Source organism: Cydia strobilella, chromosome 16 (assembly GCF_947568885.1).
Source record: "Cydia strobilella chromosome 16, ilCydStro3.1, whole genome shotgun sequence".
Classification (NCBI taxonomy): domain Eukaryota; kingdom Metazoa; phylum Arthropoda; class Insecta; order Lepidoptera; family Tortricidae; genus Cydia; species Cydia strobilella.
The window spans coordinates 5171496-5196070 of NC_086056.1; the positions used below are offsets into that span (position 1 = coordinate 5171496).

The window sequence follows — 24575 nt, forward strand, 5'->3', positions numbered from 1 at the left end:
GATTACGATTGTCATTTAAACATAATTATAAAATAAATAAATATATGAGCTGTAACTGATATGATACATATCAATATAAATTCTTAATAGGCTTCTAAAGCTTTTTTTTTAAACCATACTATAATAACATAAATGCGAAAGTGTGTCTGTCTGTTACCTCTTCACGCTTAAACCGCTTTACCGATTTAGTTGAAATCTGGTATAGAGAAAAGTTTGAGTCCCGGGAAGGACAGTATAGGATAGTTTTTATGCCGAAAATCATCCCTTAAGAGGTTGAAAAGCGGGGTGGAAGTAAGATAATTGGTGTTTCGATTGATAATTGATGTAAGCATATCCATTCATCTGTGTCTTCTCAAAGATGTGCTATTTAAATAGTGACCTTGAAGTTCAAATTTTGAATTTAAAATTGCCGCAAAAACTGATGCCCGATTCTGGTCTCCCATAGATGAAAGGATATATGCTCAAATCGAATGATTGCCATTACACATTATCTAGGCGTTATAGTATTGTCCCTTAAATAAGGAAGATTGTATGGGGAATCAATAAAAAAAGCATGTTGGATAAAAATACCTTTACCTTTATCCTGTTGGATAAACCCAAATTACTAATTCCACGCAGACGAAGTCGCGGGCAAAAGCTAGTAGTTTTATAAAATTAAGAATAAAATTTCGTTCGGGTCAAAACTCTTTTTTTTAAACTCCCAAATGTAGATTTAAATTTCTTTACCTTCTTCCATTGTACTTATTTAATGATTTATGTTTCTACTCAATCATAGCATGAATTAATCTAATATAGACAAATTCAAATGGTTTACGTTACGCTATTAACCTTGAATCAATAGTCATTATGTTAATTATTTGATGTGATGACTTGCTTGTTCACTATCTAGTCGTAATATTGAGTCATAGTCTGACAATTTTTATAATTCTATAAATCACGTTGGTGTTTGATGTAAGATATAGACACAATAAATAAGATATAGATATAATAAAAACAGTAAAACAAAAGTCAACAAATCACGGTAACAAAACAATTATCATGATTACACCGCGAACTGCATACATGGGTAAAAAAATAGTATCTGTACATACAAACAATATTTGTTGGTATCATGATGACTTTACAATTTCAACAACGAAGGCTATAAATAATATACGAATACGAATGAAAGATAAGGGATCATAAATACTCAAGCTCTGTTTTCTAGTTTATCATTCCGTTGATAGATTTCACAGTGATGAGTTTCTCCGGTAAAGTGGTGCTAGTGACGGGTGCGAGCTCCGGCATTGGAGCAGCCACCGCCATCTTGTTCTCTAAAGAAGGAGCCAGCGTCGCGATTGTTGGCAGAAATGAAACTAAACTCGGCAACGTTGCGCAGAAGTGCAAGCAACTGGGAGCACAACCCCTCGTCATCAGAGCAGACGTTTCCAATGAAAAAGAAGCCAGCACCATCATCGAGAAAACGGTAGACCACTTCGGGAAGCTTGATGTTTTAGTGAACAACGCCGGAATAATAAGGAAAGCTTCTGTTGCTGATTCAAATAGTTTGAAAATATACGATGAAGTTATGAACACAAATATGCGCTCCATCGTTCAGCTGACCAGTCTGGCTGCACCGTTTCTAGTGGCAACCAAGGGGAATATAGTAAACGTGTCAAGTGTAGCATCAACGAAACTTCTTGAAGGTTTAACGGCGTACTGCGTGTCAAAGGCAGGCCTAGATCACTTCACTCGCTGCGCCGCCTTAGACCTGGCGGCTTCTGGTGTGAGAGTTAACAGCGTGAACCCTGGCCCGGTGAGGACGGACTTAGCTGAGAATGGTGACCTCATGAATCTCATGATGCCTGGAGCTGGCGATGCGGCATGGTGGGAATATATGAAGACAATGACGGCTTTGAACAGAGTGGGGGAGCCAGAGGAAATCGCTGATGTTATCGCGTTTCTAGCCAGCGATAAAGCGAGGAGCATCACCGGTTCTACCTACGTCTCAGACAATGGTCACACGTTGAAGTGAAGAAATAATGTAAAATGTGAGAACCTATAAATGTTATAAGCCAAAATTATGTTTTTCGACTTTTTTAAACTGAAACACAAATTCGAATTCGTAACATTATCCTATTTACCCTTCCTACTTAGGTAAGTACAAGGTGAGGCACGAATGTTGCTACAAAACAAAGTTTAATAAATTGTATATACAGAGGTCAATCACAATGAAAAAATTAACGATGATCAACTCTGGTCAACGTGGGTGAATTAATTTTATGATTTTTTATTAATTTTACGCATTATCATAGAGTAACTTATACTAGAGCAGAGCGGTACTGTCATAGTAAATTTTGTAACCCCAGTAAATTTACTGCCATCTGTCGACACACTTTAAAACTAAAAATAAATATTTATAAAAATACGATAAAATGTATTTAAATATGGATAAATGATTTTTTTTATTTGCATTAATTATTTTTATGATTTTGACCCATGTTCTTTCACTGATATGCGTTAAAATTGTTAAATAACAAACGAAACCGTCAACGCCATCTATACGACAGTAGGCCAAAGCTAGTAGCGCCCTCTGAACGAGAATCAAATTTTCTTGATTTTCGAGGCACGTTTTTTCCTTAGACTGTATCCATCTATTACGGAGTTATATCTATCTTTGGCATTATATAAAATTTTATTAATTATACTAATTTAATATTTTTTAAAGGATAAATTTTACTATTTTACCACTAAACAAATAAGAAACGATGTATGTAATTTGTACTGTACTGTACCTACTCATAATAAATATCTGATTAATTATTGTCGATTTTTGTTAAATAAAAATATGTTATTTTTAGGGTTCCGTACCCAAAGGGTAAAAACGGGACCCAATTACTAAGACTCCGCTGTCCGTCTGTCTGTCTGTCACCAGGCTGTTGTATCTCATGAACCGTGATAGCTAGAAAGTTGAAATTTTCACAAATTATGTATTTCTGTTGCCGCTATACCAACAAATACTAAAAAGTACGGAACCCTCGTCGGGCGAGTCCGACTCGCACTTGGCCGGTTTTTTTATTACATTTTCATTTTATTTTTACTTAAATTGTGAAATTATTCAATGAGTAACTAGTTTTGAGTATGCCCAGTCAAGTAGAAAACTTACAAGATTGGAAAAATATCGAGTAATATTGGGAATATTCCCAGTAGTATTGGGAATTTACTTAAACAGTAAACCTATATTGATTTTTTGCACCTCGTATGATACATCCACACGTAATGCTTTAATCCCTTTCTTTGTCACTTTGTCCTGCTAAGTTATGCCTAAAATGTTGCGTAGACAGCGCATGTCAAAATGCGCATGTTGCTTTAAAGATCGTGTCAAGCGAGACATGTCAGCATTTGATATCGACCACATGACTGGGAAAACTTAGCTGAGGACCGTGATGGATGGCGCAAGCATGTTGTGGAGGGGAGAAGGCTATGCGACCAAGTCTGGTTTAATGCGTTAGATAGCAGAAGGCGTCGCAGAAAGCAAACCGAGACTGGAACCTCAGGCAGGGGGGTGTCACTTCGCAGTTTAGGTACATTTGGCCGGCGCGCCTCCCGGGCAGGCGTATGGCAATGGGCTGCCGCTCGACTCGCGCAAAATTGAAAATACATAATGCCTTCGAAACCTAAATCTATTGATATTGTTCTGTTTACGAATGTCTGAATAAACGGAAGAACAAGGAAGCAGAAATAACATTTTTTTAAATTCCGGACTATATTGACCGACATATTTTCAAAGGAATAAGTACTTCTGTGGCATACCTACTTCCGTGAGAATCAGACATACTATCTCCGGATAAAAAAAATATGTTTACAGAATCAACGTTTGTAATTCCTACATATTTATCTTAAAAATAATAAATCAATGGGTATAGGTACAAAAACTTGTGGCGTGACAACCTCGTGCCGACACTCGCAGCTCGGTCATAAAACTGCGGCGCGCAAAGAAGATTCACGGTTCGTGCGCGGTTATAAGTTTCAATTTTGCTTGCAGGCGGCGAGTATAGGTATAATTTTATACCTAAATCTGACTTTTGTGAAGGAGTTAATTTTCTGTACGGTAGTACTATTAGTTATTTTGTGCCTCAGGTGGCATGAGCTTTCTCTGCCAAAAATTTGGAAGGTCGTGCCGCTCACGCATCGGCCTCCACAGTCAATAAACCCGTTGTCTAAACAGCAATACATAAATCGTCTGTAATAGACGCAAAGGCCTATACATATTTTTATATCTGTGCCTGTGATGATGATGAATATGATGATGACATGTAATAAATTTGAATATTTCCGTAAATTACAGATTCTTGGGATTATTACCCGGAACGTTACTGGAAATATTCCCAGTAACGGAACCCAAAAAAAAACGAATTATCTGTGCTAAATATGACGCAATATTTTATTTGCAAGGATGCAATTTCAGTTAAAAGTATAAGTAAACGTAGGCACAGATTACATAATAGTTCTTACGAACAGATACTTATCTCTCAAAGAAAACGCAAACAATAAGATACAATGGAATGAGATTCTAAAGCTTTTTACACTCGAAGAATATATGAACGACGGATCGGAAAATATGTATTAGTTTTAAGTGTAAATTGTATAATTTATTCTCTAGGTTGTTATATTTTAAGATTTGTCTAGCAGGGTCCATGCTGTACTCTATAATATTATTATTATATGTAAAAACCTTGTAATACCATGGTTGGCATTCAATAAATGATATTATATGATTGATATGCCTCAGCAAAATATTATATGACAACGGTGTTGACATAGTCCTCCTTCTGGAAAAACACACCACTGATGATCAGGCATCGTAAACTGCGAGCGAAATCCATTGAAGTACTAGGGTTGTTACTTGTTGCCATACGTCATTTCAATGGATTTTGCTCGCAGTTTACGATACCTGCTGATGATGCCCAATGCCCAACTCGCTAAACGAGGTAAAATACCGGGATTTGATTTCGTTAAGCAGCTAAGCAGTTTTGGTTGTAGATGGTATGGGTTACACAGTCACCAAAAATGAGACGCTAATAAAGCGGCATCTCCTGGGAATTTGCGAATAGGTATGGCCAGGGGAATGAGATTTTTGTAGGGGAATGAGTTCTTTGCTGACCGACTAATTTGTTAAAGCAAACAAATCTGTGATGACTCATGTCCACTTCTTCGGGTCGGTCTTTATATAGCGCAAGAATAAATTGTTCGCCGACCTTTTCAATATCTTCAGTGGATGAACTTGGATTGTTGTAAACGCCGGGAATGTAGTACAAGTCTGGTCTGTTGTTAAATAGTTGTGTTATATTATATCTGTCCAGGGACCGGACAACCCTTTCCGCAATAAAACCCTTTCAATGGGTGACACTTAAACACGGCTAACACATTGAAAGACTTTCCCTTTTGAACTGCAAGCCTATTCATACCCTTACCTTTGACTAACCCTTACCGAAAAGCTAACCAAAAATAAGGCTAGCTCTTAATAAGGGTTACCCTTATCTTTAAGCGCTTTTTATAAAGGTTTCCCTTTGCGTGAAAGAGACAGGATTAGTATATATCTAAGGTAGTGTATGAAAAGGAAAGAAAATACGTGCCTAGTCAAAGAACGCCGCCGTCGCCGCCGACGATCGCTCGGATTCGAAGTAATGTGTGCTTTATGAACAAGGTAGACGACTTAAATTAGCACGCTTATATGCTAATAGGGAAGCCCTTTATAAGGCTAACCCTTATAAGCAATATGCAAGGTGTTGGTGAGCGGATGATAAGGGTTTTGTAAGGGTATTTGGGCTACCGATTACTCAAATGTGGTAGCTTTATATAAGGGTTTTAAAACCAAAACAAAGGGTTTCGTCTGGCAAAGGGTATGGTGAGTTAAGCCTTATGCAATACCCTTATAAAACCCCGATAAGGGATAGCGGGCCGGTCCCTGCAGCAGAAGAAAACTCCGTTGTGAGGGTGCCAGCCAGGCTAGTGCCCCACAATTAGCCTCATGCATGAAGTTTATATTTGAACGAAATATGTTTTATTCGGATGTTTGTTACCGTTATATCATGTTACAAATGCATTTCCGTTTTTAAATTACCATTTAATTACTTAAAATTATAAATAAAAAGTACAAAAATTTGCCCGCGAAAAGCTAGTGAGTGAAACGCTCGAAACGCCACGTGACGTCACGCGTTAGACAGATTAGTGTCATTAGTAGCAAACGTCAGTTGGGCCGCCCAACGTGTGACGTCATCACGCTCTGTCGAATTCGCGCCAAAAATTATGAGCGTTTCAACCGCTCAAAATTTTTCAACAATTTAAATATTTATTAATAAAATAATGTTAAGGTTTACAAAAGTATTTTTATCATTTCCGGTGTTCCAACGATATAAATTATGAATCCAAAAATAAAAATAAATTCATGCATGGAGTTAATTGTATCTCACACACACACTAATAATACACCGGATACTAGTTGAAACATCACGTACCTGTCTAGAGCGGCTGGCGGCGCATCGGCAGCGGAGAACGCCGTAGTAAGTGTGTCGGCCAAGTGGGAGCCCCACCAGTCTTGCGCCCCGCAGAGCCGAGCCAGCACGGTGGCCAGGGCCGCCGCGCCCCGCCCGCCCCACTCCCATAGTAAACCGGATACCACTTGACACCATTCGAGGCTCACCTCTTGGTGTTGCTGGAACAAGATCAACGATCATCTAGCTATAATCTCTAAGATGAGCATTTCTTAAAAAAAAATACTGTTTTATTAATTGTGAAATTTTCTGTGAATAAAAGGGTTTTTTCTTTTCTTGAGAAATGCCTAGATATGGATCTTAACCAAATGTCTGTGCAAAGATATTTTGTATCTATAGAATTATATCACTGACCGAAGGATCTAATAACGATTGTTATTTTTACTCTCTGAAGATCAATATGGAATATAATATTTCCGCATGCGTGTGAATTTTCTCTAATAAAAATGCACCCGCTAAAATAACAGCGTACTCTATTAATGAATAGAACAACTTTTAAGATCAATTTAAATGTCTGCCACCATAGACAAAATACACTACTACTACTTGTATCTCTAATAGATACTCTATTTATAGGTATATCATTCTAATGAGTTGAAGTAAAAACAAAATTGTTTTCTTTAATTAAACAAATATAAAATTACTTACCACATTATCAACTTGGAAGAAGAAATACAGCAGCGTATCGACTATACTCTCGCTTATAACTCTCAATTTATCCGTCGAGGCTCTCTCCAGCAACGCTTCCGGTGTAACTTCACCTTTATTGATCTGATCTAGCACATGCTCATTACATTCAGATTTATTCTGTAGCCTTTTGACTATGTTCGTGCATGTGTGTAGTTGTTGTTGCAGTTCTATGCACTCCTGGTATGCTGTTAGCACTTTGGGGTCGGATTCGTTGGGTAGGTTGAGGTAGGCCATCATGTGGGCTGCGTTGCCGTTGTATAGTTCTAAGTAGGGATTCAGGAGGTCCATTAATTTTCCGGTCGCTAGCCTGTTGACAGAAAATATATGAGTATAAATATGTGTCGTTCTCAAGTAAAAGGTACCACATTGTCGCTTACCACAAGGACGCTCTGACAGTATATTCGTATAGAGATGCAAGCAAATTTCACCCTTATGGTAAGCGACAATGTGGTACCTTTCACTTGAGAACGAGACATATATATTTATACATAGATAGGTATGTTATTTATGAGTTTATAAAGTAAATACTTGTGATAGCCAAAGGGCAGGTAAAGGTCTTTCAACACAAAATTGCCTTTTTGGCAAAATTGGCGGTCTACGCGAACTCACAAGACCATACTAATGTCTCGGTGGCATTGTTTCAAAAAAACATATTGAACTATACAGGATGGAAAAATTAATGGACCCTGGAGGGAGTGCCACAAAACCTTAACTCATTTTACTTAAAGGAAACATTCTTTTATTTTTAAAAAGAAACACAACTGCATTTAAAGATTTTAAATTTTTTTTTTCTATCTTGCTCGTCCAAAAATATTCTTGAATATAAATATTCGATTTTATGGATATTTTGTACAACAGACGAGTGTAAGACCTATGTTTCTTGGAGAAATGTTATCATTGATAAAATAGTATGGAATTTTTTGTTGGTTCGATTCCCGGGCGAGTGAAGCGAAATTAAAAAAAATCTGAGAATGCAGTTTTGCTACTCTTTAAAAATAAAAAAATGTTTCCTTTGAGCAAATGGTTTTTAAAGTACTTTCCCTCCAGGGCCCATAATTTTTTTCCTTACTGTATATGGTTCCCGAAATCAATCAAGCACGTTTTTCCTAGGCCTACTGATAATACCGTCCCACAACTGTAATCTAGTATAGCCTTGCTCGCTTACCTAAAACGGCATGTCAAATCCTGGTGCAGCGCATTCAGAGAATTAATGGACGCGTTGACGTTGGCTATCTCGGCCACCTCCCCGTAGAACCAGCCCAGCGGAATCTTGCATTTCATGGCCGACATGCCGTACCGGCCTATCGTTGTAATCTGGAAAATTTATTACATTCAGTTTGGTGGACTTTCTCATTTCTAACATAGACAGAAAGAATCATATCTGTCTTTGTCTTTCGCTAGTACTAGCACCCAAAATAAAGGGATGAGTATACTTTTCCTGGTTCTTTCTGATTGACAAGTTGTGTTTGGGCGCAAATCGTCAAGCGAGGGCAACTTCTATTTATTAAAAACTTTGGGAAGTTATAATGATTTTTATAAGAATGAGGATTTGCTCTTTGGTTGCCGGCGTACGCTGCGTACAGTGTCACGACTTGTTACTATAGGTAGTATAGGTATATGCTGTGACTTTGCCCGCAACGTATGGTGTCAACCGGAGACCAAGGTCTGGAAAACGGAACTATTTGCATGCATTTATTTAAAGTACCGTAAAGTCATATTCATCGTTGGTTGACTTATAAATCTTATAATGTTAGCATAATATACCAATAAATGTGTCGTTTTCAAGCAAAAGGTACCACATTGTGGCTTGCCATAAGGACGCTCTGACAGATTTTTCGTATAAAGATACAAGCAATTTTCGTCCTTATGGTAAGCGACAATGTGGTACCTTTTGATTGAAAACGTCACAAATATGTATTTCTGAAACATTTTACACAACATTACACATCGCTGGACGACGTGCATTTCGAAGTAGTGTAGTAACCAGTCAAACCTACCCGCTATACAACGCTGGGAAAGGTTGAACCTTGTGACCAGATTAAAGCAACACATACGACTGTAAAATCAGCAATTCAGGTAAATATATCTCACCTTCATGTACCGACAAAGCGGCGGCGGTTGTATGTCGGTGAGCACGAGATGCTTCGTCGCGATATCGGTGGCGAACGCTAGCTTCACGCAATCTGTTTCTTCGCTGCACACCCAGATGTCGATGCACAGTGTCACAAGGTCGGAGCACGAAGGGATTATCTGCAAACCAAGTAGTATTACAAAATAAATTATGACTGGCTAATAATAAGATATAATCCGCGAAGTCCGCGGGCATGCGAAGGCGAAAGCAGAAACTCTCTCTTCGTGGAAGGGCACCACCATTTTACAGATGGAGTGCATAATCCTTTACCTTGTTCGTATTCGTATTTGTCATGCCACTTCAGTCAACCTCAGTACTTTTTATACTGAGACTGACTGAAATAGGATGACACGTTCGTAAGTTTCCATGAAAATACGACGGTAAAGCACCACACCTGTACTACGGTCCGCTCAGTCGATTGCCTCCGTTTCTGTTTATTACCATTTTTAGGGTTCCGTACCCAAAGGGTGAAAACGGGACCCTATTACTAAGACTCCGCTGTCCGTCTGTCACCAGGCTGTATCTCACGAACCGTGATAGCTAGACAGTTGAAATTTTCACAGATGATGTATTTCTTTTGCCGCTATAACAACAAATACTAAAAACAGAATAATATAAATATTTAAATGGGGCTCCCATACAACAAACGTGATTATTTTGCTGTTTTTTTCCGTGATGGTACGGAACCCTTCGTGCGCGAGTCCGACTCGCACTTGGCCGGTTTTTTGGTGAAAAGCGGGCACTAGACAGGGACAATGGTAACTCACCACGTCTGTGAGGCGCACCGCGTGCCCCAGATCCAGCACGATGTATCGCCGGGCGCCGCTGTGCATGCGCTCCACTACCAGCGTGTGTTGCGGCACGCGGGTCACTAGCTGCGCCCATGGTATGCCGCATTGCTCTTGTTCCTATTCAAAAAGAGAAAACGATCATAACACTACTTTTATACCTCCTCCTTGCGTCGTATTCCTCAATATTGAGGGTCGTGACCTCCCTTTTGTGTCACTTTCTCTCTTACAATATTTCTCCATCTACCTATTTCTGTCTTTGGCGGTGTGGAGAGCCATGTGAACTGTGGAATCAAGAGCGGTGCGGATCTGGTCAGACCAACGTATTGAACTGCGAGCACGTCCAGGCCTTTTCCCATCCACTTTGCCGGTTACAAAAAGCTTTTCGAGATTGCCACCGTCTTTCCTTGCAATATGACCGAAGCATTCGAGTACTTTGATACACTACTTTTATACACTAAATATAAAAACCTAAGCGTAGAATCAGCCGCATATTTTTTTACAAATGTCTGAAATTCGGAAGGGTAAAAAGAGATGGCTAAAATACGTTGTTTATTGCGACTTGTCCCATCCCAAGTCTGCAGTAAACAATGCGAGACAGGGTTTTGTCGACGTATAGCCATAGTTTTAAAAATGCAGATGTAGTAAATACAGAACCACTTTTGTTATGGGGTCAACTCCAAAATCGGGAAAAAAAATCCGCTGATTAAAATTCAAATATCTATGTTTTCTAAGGAACAACCAAATATTTTTATGTAATTTCAAGGATGGTCCCGTTAACCGTGTTCGATATGACATATTCACCTCGCAGGTAACTCAACTGTGTAAAAACACCCTACATGGCAATGTGAGAATCGTAGAACGTAGAACAAACGTACCTGGAAGAACTTCTCCTCGGTAAACTCTAGTTTCTCCTGCGGATCGCATTCCATGAGGGAGCTTTCGACGTCCTCCAGCGAGTCTGGGTCTTGCGACATTTGTTTCATCTGTCCTTCCTTTACGACGCTCCATAGCTGAGGGGAAACAGGAATCTTTAGTTCCAGTTACGCATACTAAAATAACCCGCTTCAAGTTACACAAAACTAAAAATATCCCCCTCAACTTCAAGGGGTAGAAGTTTGTCATCCAATAAAATGACCTAGATTTGTACCTGATTAGGGTCGCCAGGCAACGTCGACACCACAGCGGGATGGTGGCGGCCTCCCGTGGACTCCAGCTTGGTCCCATCTGAGGCCGCGTGGCAGCTCACGTGTAGAGGCATCGCTTCGCTGAGGCCGGCTCCGAATACTCCCACTCCGTTGTTTTGCGCCCACCAGGCTTGGGGCGTGGGTGTGGATTTCGTTTCTACAAGGTTCCAAGGCTACGTTAGTATACAGACATACAGAATTATCCAGATCCCAGCCATGGATGAGCACTGGAGGCCTTGGTCACTTTATTTCTGTTTACAATGTAAAGTAAATCATAGTAAAGTGTACAATCGCCGTGAGATAAAAAAAAGTTACAATTTCTCCCAGTAGGTTGTTTGGGTAGCTAAAAAAATACGTGTCTGTTATTTTGGACTACTCTATAACATATAAAAATAAATCAAATCGGAGCCGGACAGTTGGGTAGGTTTCCATGTAAGCCAGGAGCAGGTTTAATAGTCTTAGTTGAAAAATTTTAATCTAAGAAGTTTTGACTATTTTTTATCGTGATTGTCGTTTAATATTCTTACGACATTTTCACGTCATGCAGAATCATTATTCTTCTACGACGAGAAAATGTTACAACAGGAACATCAAGTTGCCATAACAAAAAAAAAACTGAAATTCAAACTAGGATCTTTATTCTAATAAAAATATTTCACGTCACTAATTAATGACTGATCTGTGATTTCATGCCAGAAGATTGTATTATTGACATGCAATAGTACATTACGATACAAATGCGAAAAATAGGAAATTCGAAACGAGTGGCGATAAATTAAAACACGACCGAAGGGAGTGTTTTAAATCGACACGAGTTGCGAATTACCTATTCGCACGTTGAGTCATGTGCTAATTATCGCACTAGTGCGGTAAAGTAGCCCATATGTAGTGTAACGATATTATTTTGTGAATTTTGAAGGCAGCCATATGATTAAACAAATAATAATTTTAAAAAATAACGACATGCTTTTTAATATTGTACAATGCATGAAGACATGATTTACATGAATTTTTCGATGCTTAAGGGGCCCACTGAATATCAGTTCGCCGGACGATATCGGCCTGTCAGTTGTTCGGAACTTTTGTTCTGACAGGCCGATATCGTCCGGCGAGTGATAGTCAGTGGGCCCCTTTAGGTAAAAATAAATTTAAAAACTACACTCGAAAGCCATGTACAATGGTTACTTTGTGTGGAAATACCTATACAAAGTGATCCGCATTCATTGCTTTTTTTTAAATGAATGTTGAGAGATGATGTAACTTACAATTTTAGTTTTTTTTATAGTTTTATAATTGATCGCTTTTACATTATGTTTCTTCCCATTCATATCGTCACCACATTAAATAATGTACATAACAAAAGTTTCGACGTATATGAAAATGACTTAAGTACTCAAAATTTGGTTGTATCACTACACCTTATAAAACAAAGTCCCCCGCCGAGTCTGTCTGTATGTTCGCGATAAACTCAAAAACTACTGAACGGAAATCATGCGGCTGATGCATGCATCACCTATCAATAGAGAGATTCTTGAGGAAAGTTTAGGTGTATGATTTTTTAAGGTTTTGTGTAACCCGTGCGGCGCCAGGGCGGGTCGCTAATCATAGATAGTCATAAATAAAATTAGGTCATTGCCTGGAGCCTGCACTAAGCCATTTTTATATGCATTGAGACAAATTTTAACGTATAAAATAACACCGCTAATAAATGAAACAAGAATCGAAACATAGAAAAGACACGCTCACAAAGACACTGACATTTGAATGGTATAAAAGCACAAATATATCTGCCAGAGGAGTTTTTGCTTTTATGCCAGTCAATTATTGTATGAGTGACACAGAATACAATGAGTGAGTGAGATGGAAAAGATGTATTAACAGCGGATGGAATGTTAAAGATAAATAATGGACATAAGCAGTGAGTCAAAAACCCGACGAGAGGTCAGCTGTTCATTACAATATTTTGCCATAGTTTTAAAATTCACGAATTTATTTCACTTTTTTGTGTTTTTTTATGCCGTAATTATTTATCGGATGTAAATTCTTTTACCTGAAATTTATTTGGGCGGAAAAAACAATGCCGATTCGAATAAACAATCGAATACCGACACTGCGACGAAATGGGCCGGAATATTTGGTATCGGATGTAGCATAAAACAATAAACGATTTATGTACAGTCTGCCGTAGAAATAGCTACGCGAGTGCAGTGGTCAGGGTATAGTTTGAATCTTCTCAAATGATTTTTACGCCAAAGACCATAATCTGTTAAAAAAAAGCCATTGTTTCTTTCTATTCCTTAAACCGTTGTATCGAGTCCTATAGACCCTTGAAATTCCAAATGTGTCAGGCGCTTAAAACTGTACACTACTCCTTTTTTGCATGAATTCTATAAAAATTTAAATAGTATTTTTTTTCTTTCGGCTGCGTGTGCGTAGACGTGCACAACTTCTATGAAAATATGAGATCTTAATGACACTCCCTCACTTTGTTATATTCAAGACATTCAAGTGGTGCAAAGTTAGCTTAGACGGCCTTAATTACTTTGGTAAGGTTTCCAGCGCGCATGCAGTGTGCGAGCAGTTCGCTAAAAGTCCACACAGAACGAGTACCCTCGCATATAAATCGCCACTCGAAGCAGTTCGGTCTGTGTAGACGTGCCTAGCCTAACGGCCCGGCCACGTCATCGCGCGGCGGCGGCAGCGGCGAGCGGCGGCCATAGGTAGGAGCGAGACACAGCGATCGGACCTTTTGTTCCCACCTATGTCGTGTCGTGCCGTGTGTTCGCGGCCGAGCGTATTTTTGCCTTGCATTTGCAACATCGTTACTAACAGTAACGCCATTAATTGATCATTTGTTTACCCTATGTCACTGCAATAAGATTTATGTGTGTAATTTATTTTTCGCCATAATTTATGTTTGTTTCCTTTATGTTGCTTTCTTTTTGTCTGTTACCTTCCGTGATTCTCACTTGATGGTCTCATCGGAAGATCAGCGCTGGAAGTCGCCAGCAGCATGCTGAGATGGGGCCATTTCGTGACACTTTATTTTCACTATGTTCTTTTAATGCCTATTGTCTGTGTGTTTACGAATAAAAACTATTCTATTCTATTTACGAATTGCCAGTTAACAGTAGGTACGTGCATGAACAGCTGACCAGATGACAAGCCTGACATCGCGTGATAGGAACATACCCGGAATCTGCGGGAGGTTGAGCAGGTCCTTTAGCTGCGAGTCGGCTTTGGCGGCGGGCGGGGGCGGCAACTCGCCTGCCAGCGGAAGCGGGGATCAGTGGGGTAAAGGGGGTTAACCGGTTGCGAATCGTAGCCCATTCGCTTTTTAGGGTTCCGTACCCAAAGGGTAAAAACGGGACCCTATTACTAAGACTCCGCTGTCCGTCTGTCTGTCTGTCACCAGGCTGTATCTCATGAACCATGATAGCTAGACAGTTGAAATTTTCACAGATGATGTATTTCTGTTGCCGCTATAACAACAAATACTAAAAACAGAATAATATAAATATTTTAAAGGGACTCCCATACAACAAACGTGATTTTTTTGCTGTTTATTTCCGTAATGGTACGGAACCCTTCGTGCGCGAGTCCGACTCGCACTTGGCCGGTTTTTTTATTTACTCGTACTTAAGAGCCCGGTAACGATTTTGGAGCAAAAATGTTAAATTGATAGATTTAGTCGTTGAAATTATATTATTATTATTGTAAAGATAAAATTCGATCTTGGATCTAAGGTATATCAAATAAAGCTTGAGCGGCTTCCAATACTATTAAACTCTAGTATGATTGTAAGTTGTAAGAGCTACGATTCATCCTAGAAATTTTACCGGCTTTATAAGTACCTATTCCGTGCGTAGGGACAACATCTTGATAGAGTTCCGTAGTTCATGAGTGACAATTTTAAAATGCACTCAAGGGAAGTGACTTCAAACACCTTCGTTATTTTTTTTCTCTTTCTAACAATCACAACTGTCAAAGTGACGAATAAAAGAAAGATAGACAAATTTAAATTTTTTGACCAATTTTGACTTTTCGGCTAAACACGACAAATTGCCGAAGAGATAATAATGATTTTTCATCACACTTGCTCGGTATGCGTGCGTTGCTTAAAACTTAGTTTTTTCTTCGCAAGTGTGATGAAAAACATTGTGTATAACTCCGGGGGTTAGAATATTGCAAACTCGACTTGACTGCGGCTGTCGTGCATCTAAAGACCTCGTTTGCAAAATTTCACTTGTTCATTGTGCAACGAGGGGGGGGGGGCGTCGTTACACAATGTACTATAATTAGTTAATTGAAATTCATAAGACCGAATAGAGAACTCTTTACAAACTATCATTCACACGTCATCCCATGTTAGTCAACATCACCCTATTATATTAATTGCAACTAGGTAATTTGTATCACAGTGGTCATTTCAGTACAAACTTTAAACAAAAATTTGTATGAACATAATCACTGTCAGTCGCTTTCGCGCCAAGCCAAGGTGTTTTAGAAACACCATGTCCAACTGACATGTGTCACTAGCACCAAAAAAGGGCGGGTAAGGATCATTCCACAGCAAAACTAACGCGAATAACCATTTCATTGCATATTCCTTCTATTCATGATACCAAACCAAGGGTCTCCGGCAAGCTCGTTTCTCCATACAAAAGTAGTTCCGCTCTCATTTTAAAACGACTAGCCAGATTGCTCTGAAACTTTGTACTTACAATAGGATAAGGTATATCTATGTATGTTATTAGTTAGCTTCAGATACCATAGTTAAAAAAATACAGCGAATTTAAGTTTTTCATACAAAACTTGTTTTTGCTCTATTACGTTTGTTTTATAAACTGGAGCTATATAAATTAATTTAAGACCTAGATATACCTCATGTCATTGTATGTGCAAAGTTTCATTACAATTCAACACGTAGTTTTAAAATAAGAGCGGAACTACGTTTGTATGGGAAGGTGCAATTCGGCCGAGCTTACCGGGGACTCTTAAATGTTAATTTATCTCAAGATGTTACTTTTACTCCTGAGATACGTAGACACTTAAATTACCACTTTAAAAAACATGCAACTAAATAGTAACTCGTGAACTCTTCCGCGGATTGTTCCGAAAACCCTTACGTCTCGGGTTAGACTTTCACCTTTTGAGTGGAAATAGGCCCTTGTATTGTACCAACTCACCCATATCCTGCGGCAGATTGAGCAGGTCCTTGAGCTGGTAGTCGGGCTTGGCGGCGGCGGGCGCGGCGGTGTCGCCGGACAGCACGCTGGCGTACGTCACGGGCGTGGACGAGCCCTTGCCCAGCTCGGGCGTGTCGGCCGCGAACACGCACCGCTCGAGCGGCAGCCCGTAGAGGCCAAATCTGTCGAGTACTCGGGTTAACCTTCTGGACGCCAATCACCAATCCGTGTAATTCTACTTAATATTATGTACTTATGCTATGTTCTTATGTCGTCATATTGTATCTCTTTATTGTATTAGTTTGTGTAAACTGTGTGTAATCTTTCGCCATATCATAGAGTAACTTATACTAGAGCGGTACTGTCATAGTAAATTTTGTAACCCCAGTAAATTCACTGCCATCTGTCGACACACTTTAAAACTAAAAATGAAGATTTATAAAAATACGATAGAATGTATTTAAATATAGATAAATGATTTTTTTTATTTGCATTAATTATTTTTATGATTTTGACCCATGTTCTTTCACTGTGATATGCGTTAAAATTGTTAAATAACAAACGAAACTGTCAACGCCATCTATACGACTGTAGGCCAAAACTAGTAGCGCCCTCTGAACGAGAATCAAATTTTCTTGATTTTCGAGGCACGTTTTTTCCTTAGACTGCATCCATCTATTACGGAGTTATATCTATCTTTGGCCATATTTTATGTTCTTTCCTTTATGTTGCTTTCTTTTTGTCTGTTACCTTCCGTGATTCTCACCTGATGGTCTCATCGGAAGATCAGCGCTGGAAGTCGCCAGCAGCATGCTGAGATGGGGCCATTTCGTAACACTTTATTTTCACTATGTTCTTTTAATGTATGTCTATTGTCTGTGTGTTTACGAATAAAAACTATTCTGTTCTATTTTATTCTATTCCATATATACGCACCGTAGGGCCAAAGACCGGTTAATCGGTCATAGACCACAGAGCAATATAGACCTACATGCCTATGCATAAAGTTCAATTTCAGTTTTGACACTTCGGTGACGTGGCGTTAGTATGACATTTTTTGTGTTTGACACGGCGTCGAAAAGGTTAATAGCAATGTTTGACAACTTACATTTAGGGTAATAATCACGTAATAATAATGTCTGTGCAAGTGGTGCAAATCGGACTAGTACTGTCTTTTAAGTCTGTGATAGCTTGCAAAAAAGTTTTTCTAAATGTATCTTTACTTTCCCATTTTAGGTCCCACTGGGCATTTATTAGAGAAATCGAATCTATTGTAAACATAAGTAGGTTCTTATCTTACTCTTAAGTTTAAAACTAAAACCGTTAATGTCTGCGACGGCCATGAATACAAGCTTTTCATCTAACCCTCTTCTGGTTTAATAAATTTATCTCTAGACGTACCTACGTACGTACGTATTCATGCCCGCCCTCTACGAGGCAGCGAGCGGTCATCTCGAGTAACGCGAGACACTTGTCCACTGGGTCGGCTGCTGCGCCGTACTGTGTAGCGTGTTGAGCAAAAGCTACGAACCGGCGTAGTGGTCCCGGCGACTCACTAGCGCCCACGTACAAGTAAGCAGTGAGAGTAGATAATAAGAGCATAGAGTAACTTATACTAGAGCGGTACTGTCATAGTAAATTTTGTAACCCCAGTAAATTCACTGCCATTTGTCGACACACTTTAAAACTAAAAATGAAGATTTATAAAAATACGATAGAATGTATTTAATATAGATAAATGTTTTTTTTTATTTGCATTAATTATTTTTATGATTTTGACCCATGTTCTTTCACTGATATGCGTTAAAATTGTTAGATAACAGACGAAACCGTCAACGCCATATATACGACAGTAGGCCAAAACTAGTAGCGCCCTCTGAACGAGAATCAAATTTTCTTGATTTTTGGGGCACATTTTTTCCGTAGACTGTATCCATCTATTACGGACTTATATCTATCTTTGATAAGAGTTAAAAATGTGTCTCAAAACGTACCTAGCTCGTAGTAAGTGGTGGTAATCATCCCCGCGCTCTGCTAGGCATCGAGCGGTCTTCTCTAGTAACGCGAGGCACTTGGCCACTAGGTCGGCGGCCGCGCCGCGTTGCGTGGCGTGCTGTGCGAGAGCCACGAGCCAACGAAGAGCTCCGGGTGATTCGCAAGCGCCCACGTACGGCAAGCAAGCGCTCAGGACGGTTGTTAGGGTCGCGTCGAATGTGGATTTCCATGGTTTCGGCAACTGTTTTACACCCCTGTGGAAAAAAATAACGTGTAAATAAGAGTCATTAGATTAGCGACATGAGGCTTACAAAAGTCTGTCTTTTACATTTATAACAAATAGAGGAATGAAAAGCTTTCATTGCTTGAGACAACTATGAAGACCATGCAGCACATGTTAACTTAACTCTACAGTGTTTTTTCTGCGTAGTTACTTCTGCTGACAAATATTACTTGGTACATACATACTTGAGTTGTTTTTTTACAAATATTACATAAATAAAAAAACGTATAACTTACTCGCTGGTAATAAGGATGATCTTCACGCACTTCTTGGCAAAGCTCCTATTTCCGCACAAAATGCAGTTCTTGATCAAAGCATCAGTGTGTTGTTCAATGATCTTAACACACTCCAACTGTTGAATCTCCACGGGAGTCTGAGCGTCCTTGTCTTTGCCTTTGTCAGTCTTGGCCAGTCTGAGTCTTTGCAGTCGTATTGAGATCACCCAAATGAGTATGTCTAAAGCTAACTTTCTCTTCTCACTATCATCTCTGCTTACCGCTATTTCGCATAATGTATCTAGGAAGCTGTTGGATTCAAGCATGGCTATGCGCTGCTGTCGCTCCAAAGGAACGTCAGTGTGAGGACTGGAACGGACTGTTAGTGAAATTTGGTGTAACCAATCGCAGCCGATAAAGCTTGACTTTTTCGAGCTGCTTTCTCCCGATTTTATCGAACCTTTGCTCATGTCTTTCGCTGGGTCGAATAAGGTTTTAATGTGGATCAAAAACGTTCTGCCTCGAGCCCTGTATAATCTAGGACTGGTCAGGATTAAAGTTCCAGATTGTTGTGTCAAGTCCAAGCCGGAGGAAAGTAGGAGGGGGCCAGCGAGGATCTCAGCGTTATGCGCTTGCAAGTACTCCTCGCTGTTCACTGGGTTCTCTAAATTTGAAGACATATCAGCGTCAACCGTCGGGAAAAATACCGGCGACTCCGATCGGTGGCCGAAAGACGCGTCCTTCTTATAACCAATTCCGTGCAAATTCTGTTTCAAAAGCGTCACTTGGATTATAGGTAAGTTCGCGGAACATGACGAATGTAGAGTGAATCCAAATTCTATATGAGCTAATGAGACACTGTAAGGTAAAGTGAGCTCCAAAACGTGTTCGTCCCATGTGGAAGATGTGTTTTGCAAACGCCAAGTCCGGTTGTTCTGGTGGTCGGAGCGCGAGCGCTGCGCCGGCGACAACTCGCACCAGAACCCGGGCACCACCGCGCTGTACGGCACCGTAGTGCTCGCATGGCCGAATGGCCCTATTAACGTACTCATAGTTTCTAGATCGCTCATATCTAGCTCAGTCTTGTTAGCCAACATAACGGGCGCAGGAGTGGCCCCTGCTGTCTCATCTCTAGGTTGTCTATGAAGCATCTCGAAGTCTATGTTAGCGAACTCGTCTTCGTCAATATCGCCAGTCGAATCCTTCTCGCCATTATTCAGTGCGTAGAAATATATCATTCCATGCTTCGTTGACACGCTAAGCCGTTCCACCGATGCACAGTACGCTACTGATGTGAACTGGCCCTTTGGAGCTCGCTTCTCCGAGAGCATTTTGAAGGAAGGCAGAGAATACAGTCTGAGGCTCCCGTCTACGCCTACGGCCGCGAAGGAGTACTGCTCGTGCTTGTCCACAGGTAGCAGACACAAGTCTACAGGACTTTCTCCATAAGGCAGCTCCATCGTATTTACAGGATTGTCTTCTAGAGTGAAAATTGAAGTGCTGCTGTTTATTTTAAACAGTATGAAGTATGCTTTCACGTCAGAATTGTCATCTGCCTTGTCCGATTGTTCTGTGACGTCGTCGACATCCATTTTTGTGTCGCCATCATGGTCAGTTTCCTCCTCCACTCTGACCTTTTCTGGATCGATGCTGGAGATAACTACTAGTAAATGTTCCTTGTCTTCTGTAGGTAGTAAATGTGTCACTTTAGAATCATCTCTAAGGTTGAGCTTGATGCCTGGAAGACTTAAGCACTGGACGGCGATGCCTTGGGAGACGACTTCTTCTTGCGGCGGATCGCTGTCGAAGCCGTCATTATTGCTATTGCTCACTGCAGTCTGAGTGCCGACTTTGCTGCCACCGAATGTGGTAACCTTAATCTTTTCTGTACCCTCTCCGCCTTCATACCATTTGAGGTCTGAGATTTCTAACGGGCCATTCATATTGAGATAATGCGTGATGGGATCTGCTTGCTGCAAGACCGCATCCGTCTGGTCGGCTAGCTTAGTCCCAACAGAGTCTAAATTTCCGCTCTTCCAACTCTTCAACTGCGATATCTTGCCTACAAAGTCTAGCATGCTACCCTGCCCAGACTCAGGTAGTTCTGGCAGTAGAACTGTAGGCGGTGGCGGTGGTAACAACTTATAATGCTTTGTTAAAAAGATCTTCTTCGGTTCCCACATTTTAGAGTCCTCCTTACTAGAAGAAGCGTTAAGATTAATAACATTGCTGATCTGCTCGTCTAAGAGACTAGTGCACTGGGGAAGCTCCGTGTCCTCGTCAGAATATTGGAAGTATATTTCATCATATATGTTGGCGTCATCCGTTCGAGCGACCGTGCATACTTTCTTACTGACTCCCGGTTTGGAATTCCCGCTACTGTTGGATGTGTGGACGACTGTTGTTATAGAGCCTGCTAAAGAGCTGTGTATATCATATGTTAGTAGGAAGAGCATTTTGTTTATAGGTGAGAGGTTGCTCTTGGCTTCATTTTGATCGTTCATTGCTTGGACGCTCTCTTTGAATTTATCTGGAGCACCTGAGTCGAAGAGTGCTTTGCTAGAATCCTCCTCCTTTATAGGTTGGTCTGAGGGAATATTGTTAGTCCTGGTTATGGTGACAGCACAGATGAGTGACGGTTTGGTCTTGTTGTTACTGGTCTCTTTTTCGCCTATGCCTGTTTCTGTGTTTTGTGCTTGTGGGTATGTTTCTTGTTGTGAAGTCATGCCGACGAACGCCATAGCTGTGAGCTCGAGGCTGTAGGTCGCTGAAACAACATAAACAATAGGTTAATTTCTAAGGTAAGTTTGAGGAAATTTATGAGGACTTGAAAGATAATAACCCAAAGCACTAAAATTAAGTCGTTTTATTTCTTGTGCGGAACGCAAACAGGTAACGTCAAGACTTACATATTATTACCAGATGAATCAGCTGGTTGTATCAACCGTAATACCAAAATAACCCTTCTACAATCTTAGTGTACAGAAAGGGGGGAAGTCGGACGACAAATTCACAGGGCCACGATACTAATACAAGTGCGAGTCGGACTCGCGTTCCAAGGGTTCCGTATATTACACAATTTAAACAATGTATTTTTTATGTGAAACGTGAGTGTGAAATGTCTTTAAAAAACCCGTAGGGGTCGGATCAAAAACTAAGTAATTAAGTCCGACTCACGCTTGACTGCAATTTCTAATAGGTTCTCCTGTAATATATAGGTAAAGTTCTATTTTGTTTATTTTTTTAAAAAATTTATACCCAGTAGTTTCGGAGATAAAGATGGGGGGGGGGTCTTTTTTTGCCTATTTTCTTAAATAACTTCTAAATTGTGTATCCTAAAATTGTAAAAAAAAAATTATTTGAGATTCTCACAATGAGCTCTTTCATTTGATATATAACACGATATAGTTTGAAAAACTTTATTTTTTAGTTTTCTCATTTACCCCCCAAAAGTGGCCCCCATGTTTAAAATTCATTTGTTTGCGTTACATGTCCGTCTTGGGTCACAAACATACAAATGTATACCAAATTTCAACTTAATTGGTCTAGTAGTTTCGGAGAAAATAGGCTGTGACAGACGGACAGACAGACAGACGCACGAGTGATCCTATAAGGGTTCCGTTTTTTCCTTTTGAGGTACGGAACCCTAAAAATATGAAAAAATAAAGGTCTACTTACAGGAATCCTTCTCCAAACTGGCCGACCACACTTTATTGCAATCTGTAGACAGTATCCCACTAAAGATGGAGTCATACGGGGAGAGGTGTATGAATTTGACCAGCTTGAGACCGCAGTCGAACTTCCAGATGTTGACTTTGCCTTCCGCAGAACCAGTGGCGATAAGTTCGCCTGTGTTGCCTTTGGAGACTATGGTCACGTTTGGACTGGGCACCGCACACGCTGTGGCATTCGTTACCTGGAAATAAATTACTTTTATTTAGTTTTTGGTAAACCAGAGGTTTCTTGAATTTAAATGAACATTTTAAACCCGGTTATTTAAATAGGCAGGACTATTATTCACAAGGCTCTGTTTAGTTTATTTACCTAGAGCTAGGCGGATATAACCAAACGGAGTAGCTATTAACAGGCATTCCCCTCTGTCGAAAATAGTCGGCCAATGGTCATACACAATGACTGTATGGACTGACGTTTATCTGACATGGCTATTTTGACGTTGTATACATTTGACGTTCCCCTCCCCCGCAAAAATTGGCAGACTTTTTTGTACAGCAAATTACAGACGTGGCGGCTCCGTTTTGTTATATCCTCCTAGACCTAGAGTTATAACAACATAGGTATCTTAGGTAACTTGGTTATCCTTAATCCTAACCAATGGGAAAAACCATTTTTAATTCTTAACTTAACTTGTTTTGGCTCTGACTTGTTTTGTCTGTAAATCTGAATAAGGGTATTTGCCACAAAACAATTTTCCTATCCATATTAGTGAACCTGGTTACCAAATAAAATAAACCACAAGTAATTTTCCAGCATCTAACCGTCGGACCACTGCTGATACTGACCGATATAGGCACGTTGTGTGTGTACTCGCCGCGCACGAACGGACAGTTGGGGGAGTGCCGCTCGTGCTCGACCCAGGGCTCGTCGGACTTCTCCCAGCAGACGAGGCACACCATGCACGTGAAGCACATTGCGCGGTCGTCCCCGCTGGGGGAGGGTTGGTGGTAGAAGCCGGCTTGGGCCATGCGTGCGGGGAGCGCCCATCTGGAGGAATAGAAAACATGATGAAAGCTTGTTGAAGGATTGGAAATATTTATTGTAATTACCAGTTTGGCGTCAAAATAATCTTAATCATTTCGATTATCATTACCGTTTGATGCCAGATACCGGCCGAGGACAGAGAAGCATCTATGTAAATGTTAAGAACAGATAGGTATAAATATATACAATTTATAGTCCCAGAAAAAGAAAATTCAGTATGACAGTCTACTGCATAACTGCACTAATACATTTTGCATATAGTTTTGATAACAGAAAAAAAACCGGACAAGTGCGAGTCGGACTCGCCCACCGAAGGTTCCATACTTGTTAGTATTTGTTGTTATAGCGGCAACAGAAATACATCATCTGTGAAAATTTCAGCTGTCTAGCTATCACGGTTGATGAGATACAGCCTGGTGACAGACAGACGGACAGAGGAGTCTTCAATACTCAATATTTTATTGCAAATTCACAAAGTAATTGTACAGATGGTAAACTTATAAGCTAGGTCTTTGTGAACCCTGTTGGGCACTGCAATATACTATAACTATAATTTACAATTAAATTAGGAGAGGAGAATTTTTGATTAATTATTTTAACATACAATCATTATAATAAAAATGTAAAAATAAGAATTTAAATGTCAAAAATACACTCTTCGTGTCGAAAGTTTTAACTGCAATGTAATTTGTCATTTATTATTCAAAACATTAAGTATTATATTAACGAGAACAAATAATCTATAAATATTATTGAATTATAATATGTCATTAAAAAATTCACTTAGAGTGTAATATGACTTATCTAATAATAACTGTTTAATTTTATTTATATATATATTATCA

General features: G+C 39.9%; 2 protein-coding genes across 2 annotated transcripts in view; one reads left to right on the plus strand and one right to left on the minus strand.

Annotated features, from left to right (window-relative positions):
- Positions 1 to 24575, minus strand: part of LOC134748276 (baculoviral IAP repeat-containing protein 6) — an 84617-nt gene that overhangs the window by 47590 nt on the left and 12452 nt on the right. Inside the window, exons 5-17 of the mRNA XM_063683010.1 lie at positions 23532 to 23733; positions 22690 to 22927; positions 19033 to 21778; positions 18513 to 18767; positions 16519 to 16700; positions 14522 to 14596; positions 11293 to 11486; positions 11021 to 11155; positions 10122 to 10262; positions 9315 to 9473; positions 8389 to 8537; positions 7182 to 7530; positions 6498 to 6694 (exon numbers count right to left, since the gene is read on the minus strand). Coding sequence (XP_063539080.1) covers positions 6498 to 6694; positions 7182 to 7530; positions 8389 to 8537; positions 9315 to 9473; positions 10122 to 10262; positions 11021 to 11155; positions 11293 to 11486; positions 14522 to 14596; positions 16519 to 16700; positions 18513 to 18767; positions 19033 to 21778; positions 22690 to 22927; positions 23532 to 23733 — 5022 coding nt within the window. The remainder of the gene's footprint in view (positions 1 to 6497; positions 6695 to 7181; positions 7531 to 8388; positions 8538 to 9314; positions 9474 to 10121; positions 10263 to 11020; positions 11156 to 11292; positions 11487 to 14521; positions 14597 to 16518; positions 16701 to 18512; positions 18768 to 19032; positions 21779 to 22689; positions 22928 to 23531; positions 23734 to 24575) is intronic.
- Positions 1180 to 2034, plus strand: LOC134748261 (3-oxoacyl-[acyl-carrier-protein] reductase FabG-like). Its single transcript, XM_063682995.1, has one exon. The coding sequence runs from the start codon at positions 1238 to 1240 to the stop codon at positions 2012 to 2014; it is 777 nt and encodes a 258-aa protein (XP_063539065.1). The 5' UTR covers positions 1180 to 1237; the 3' UTR covers positions 2015 to 2034.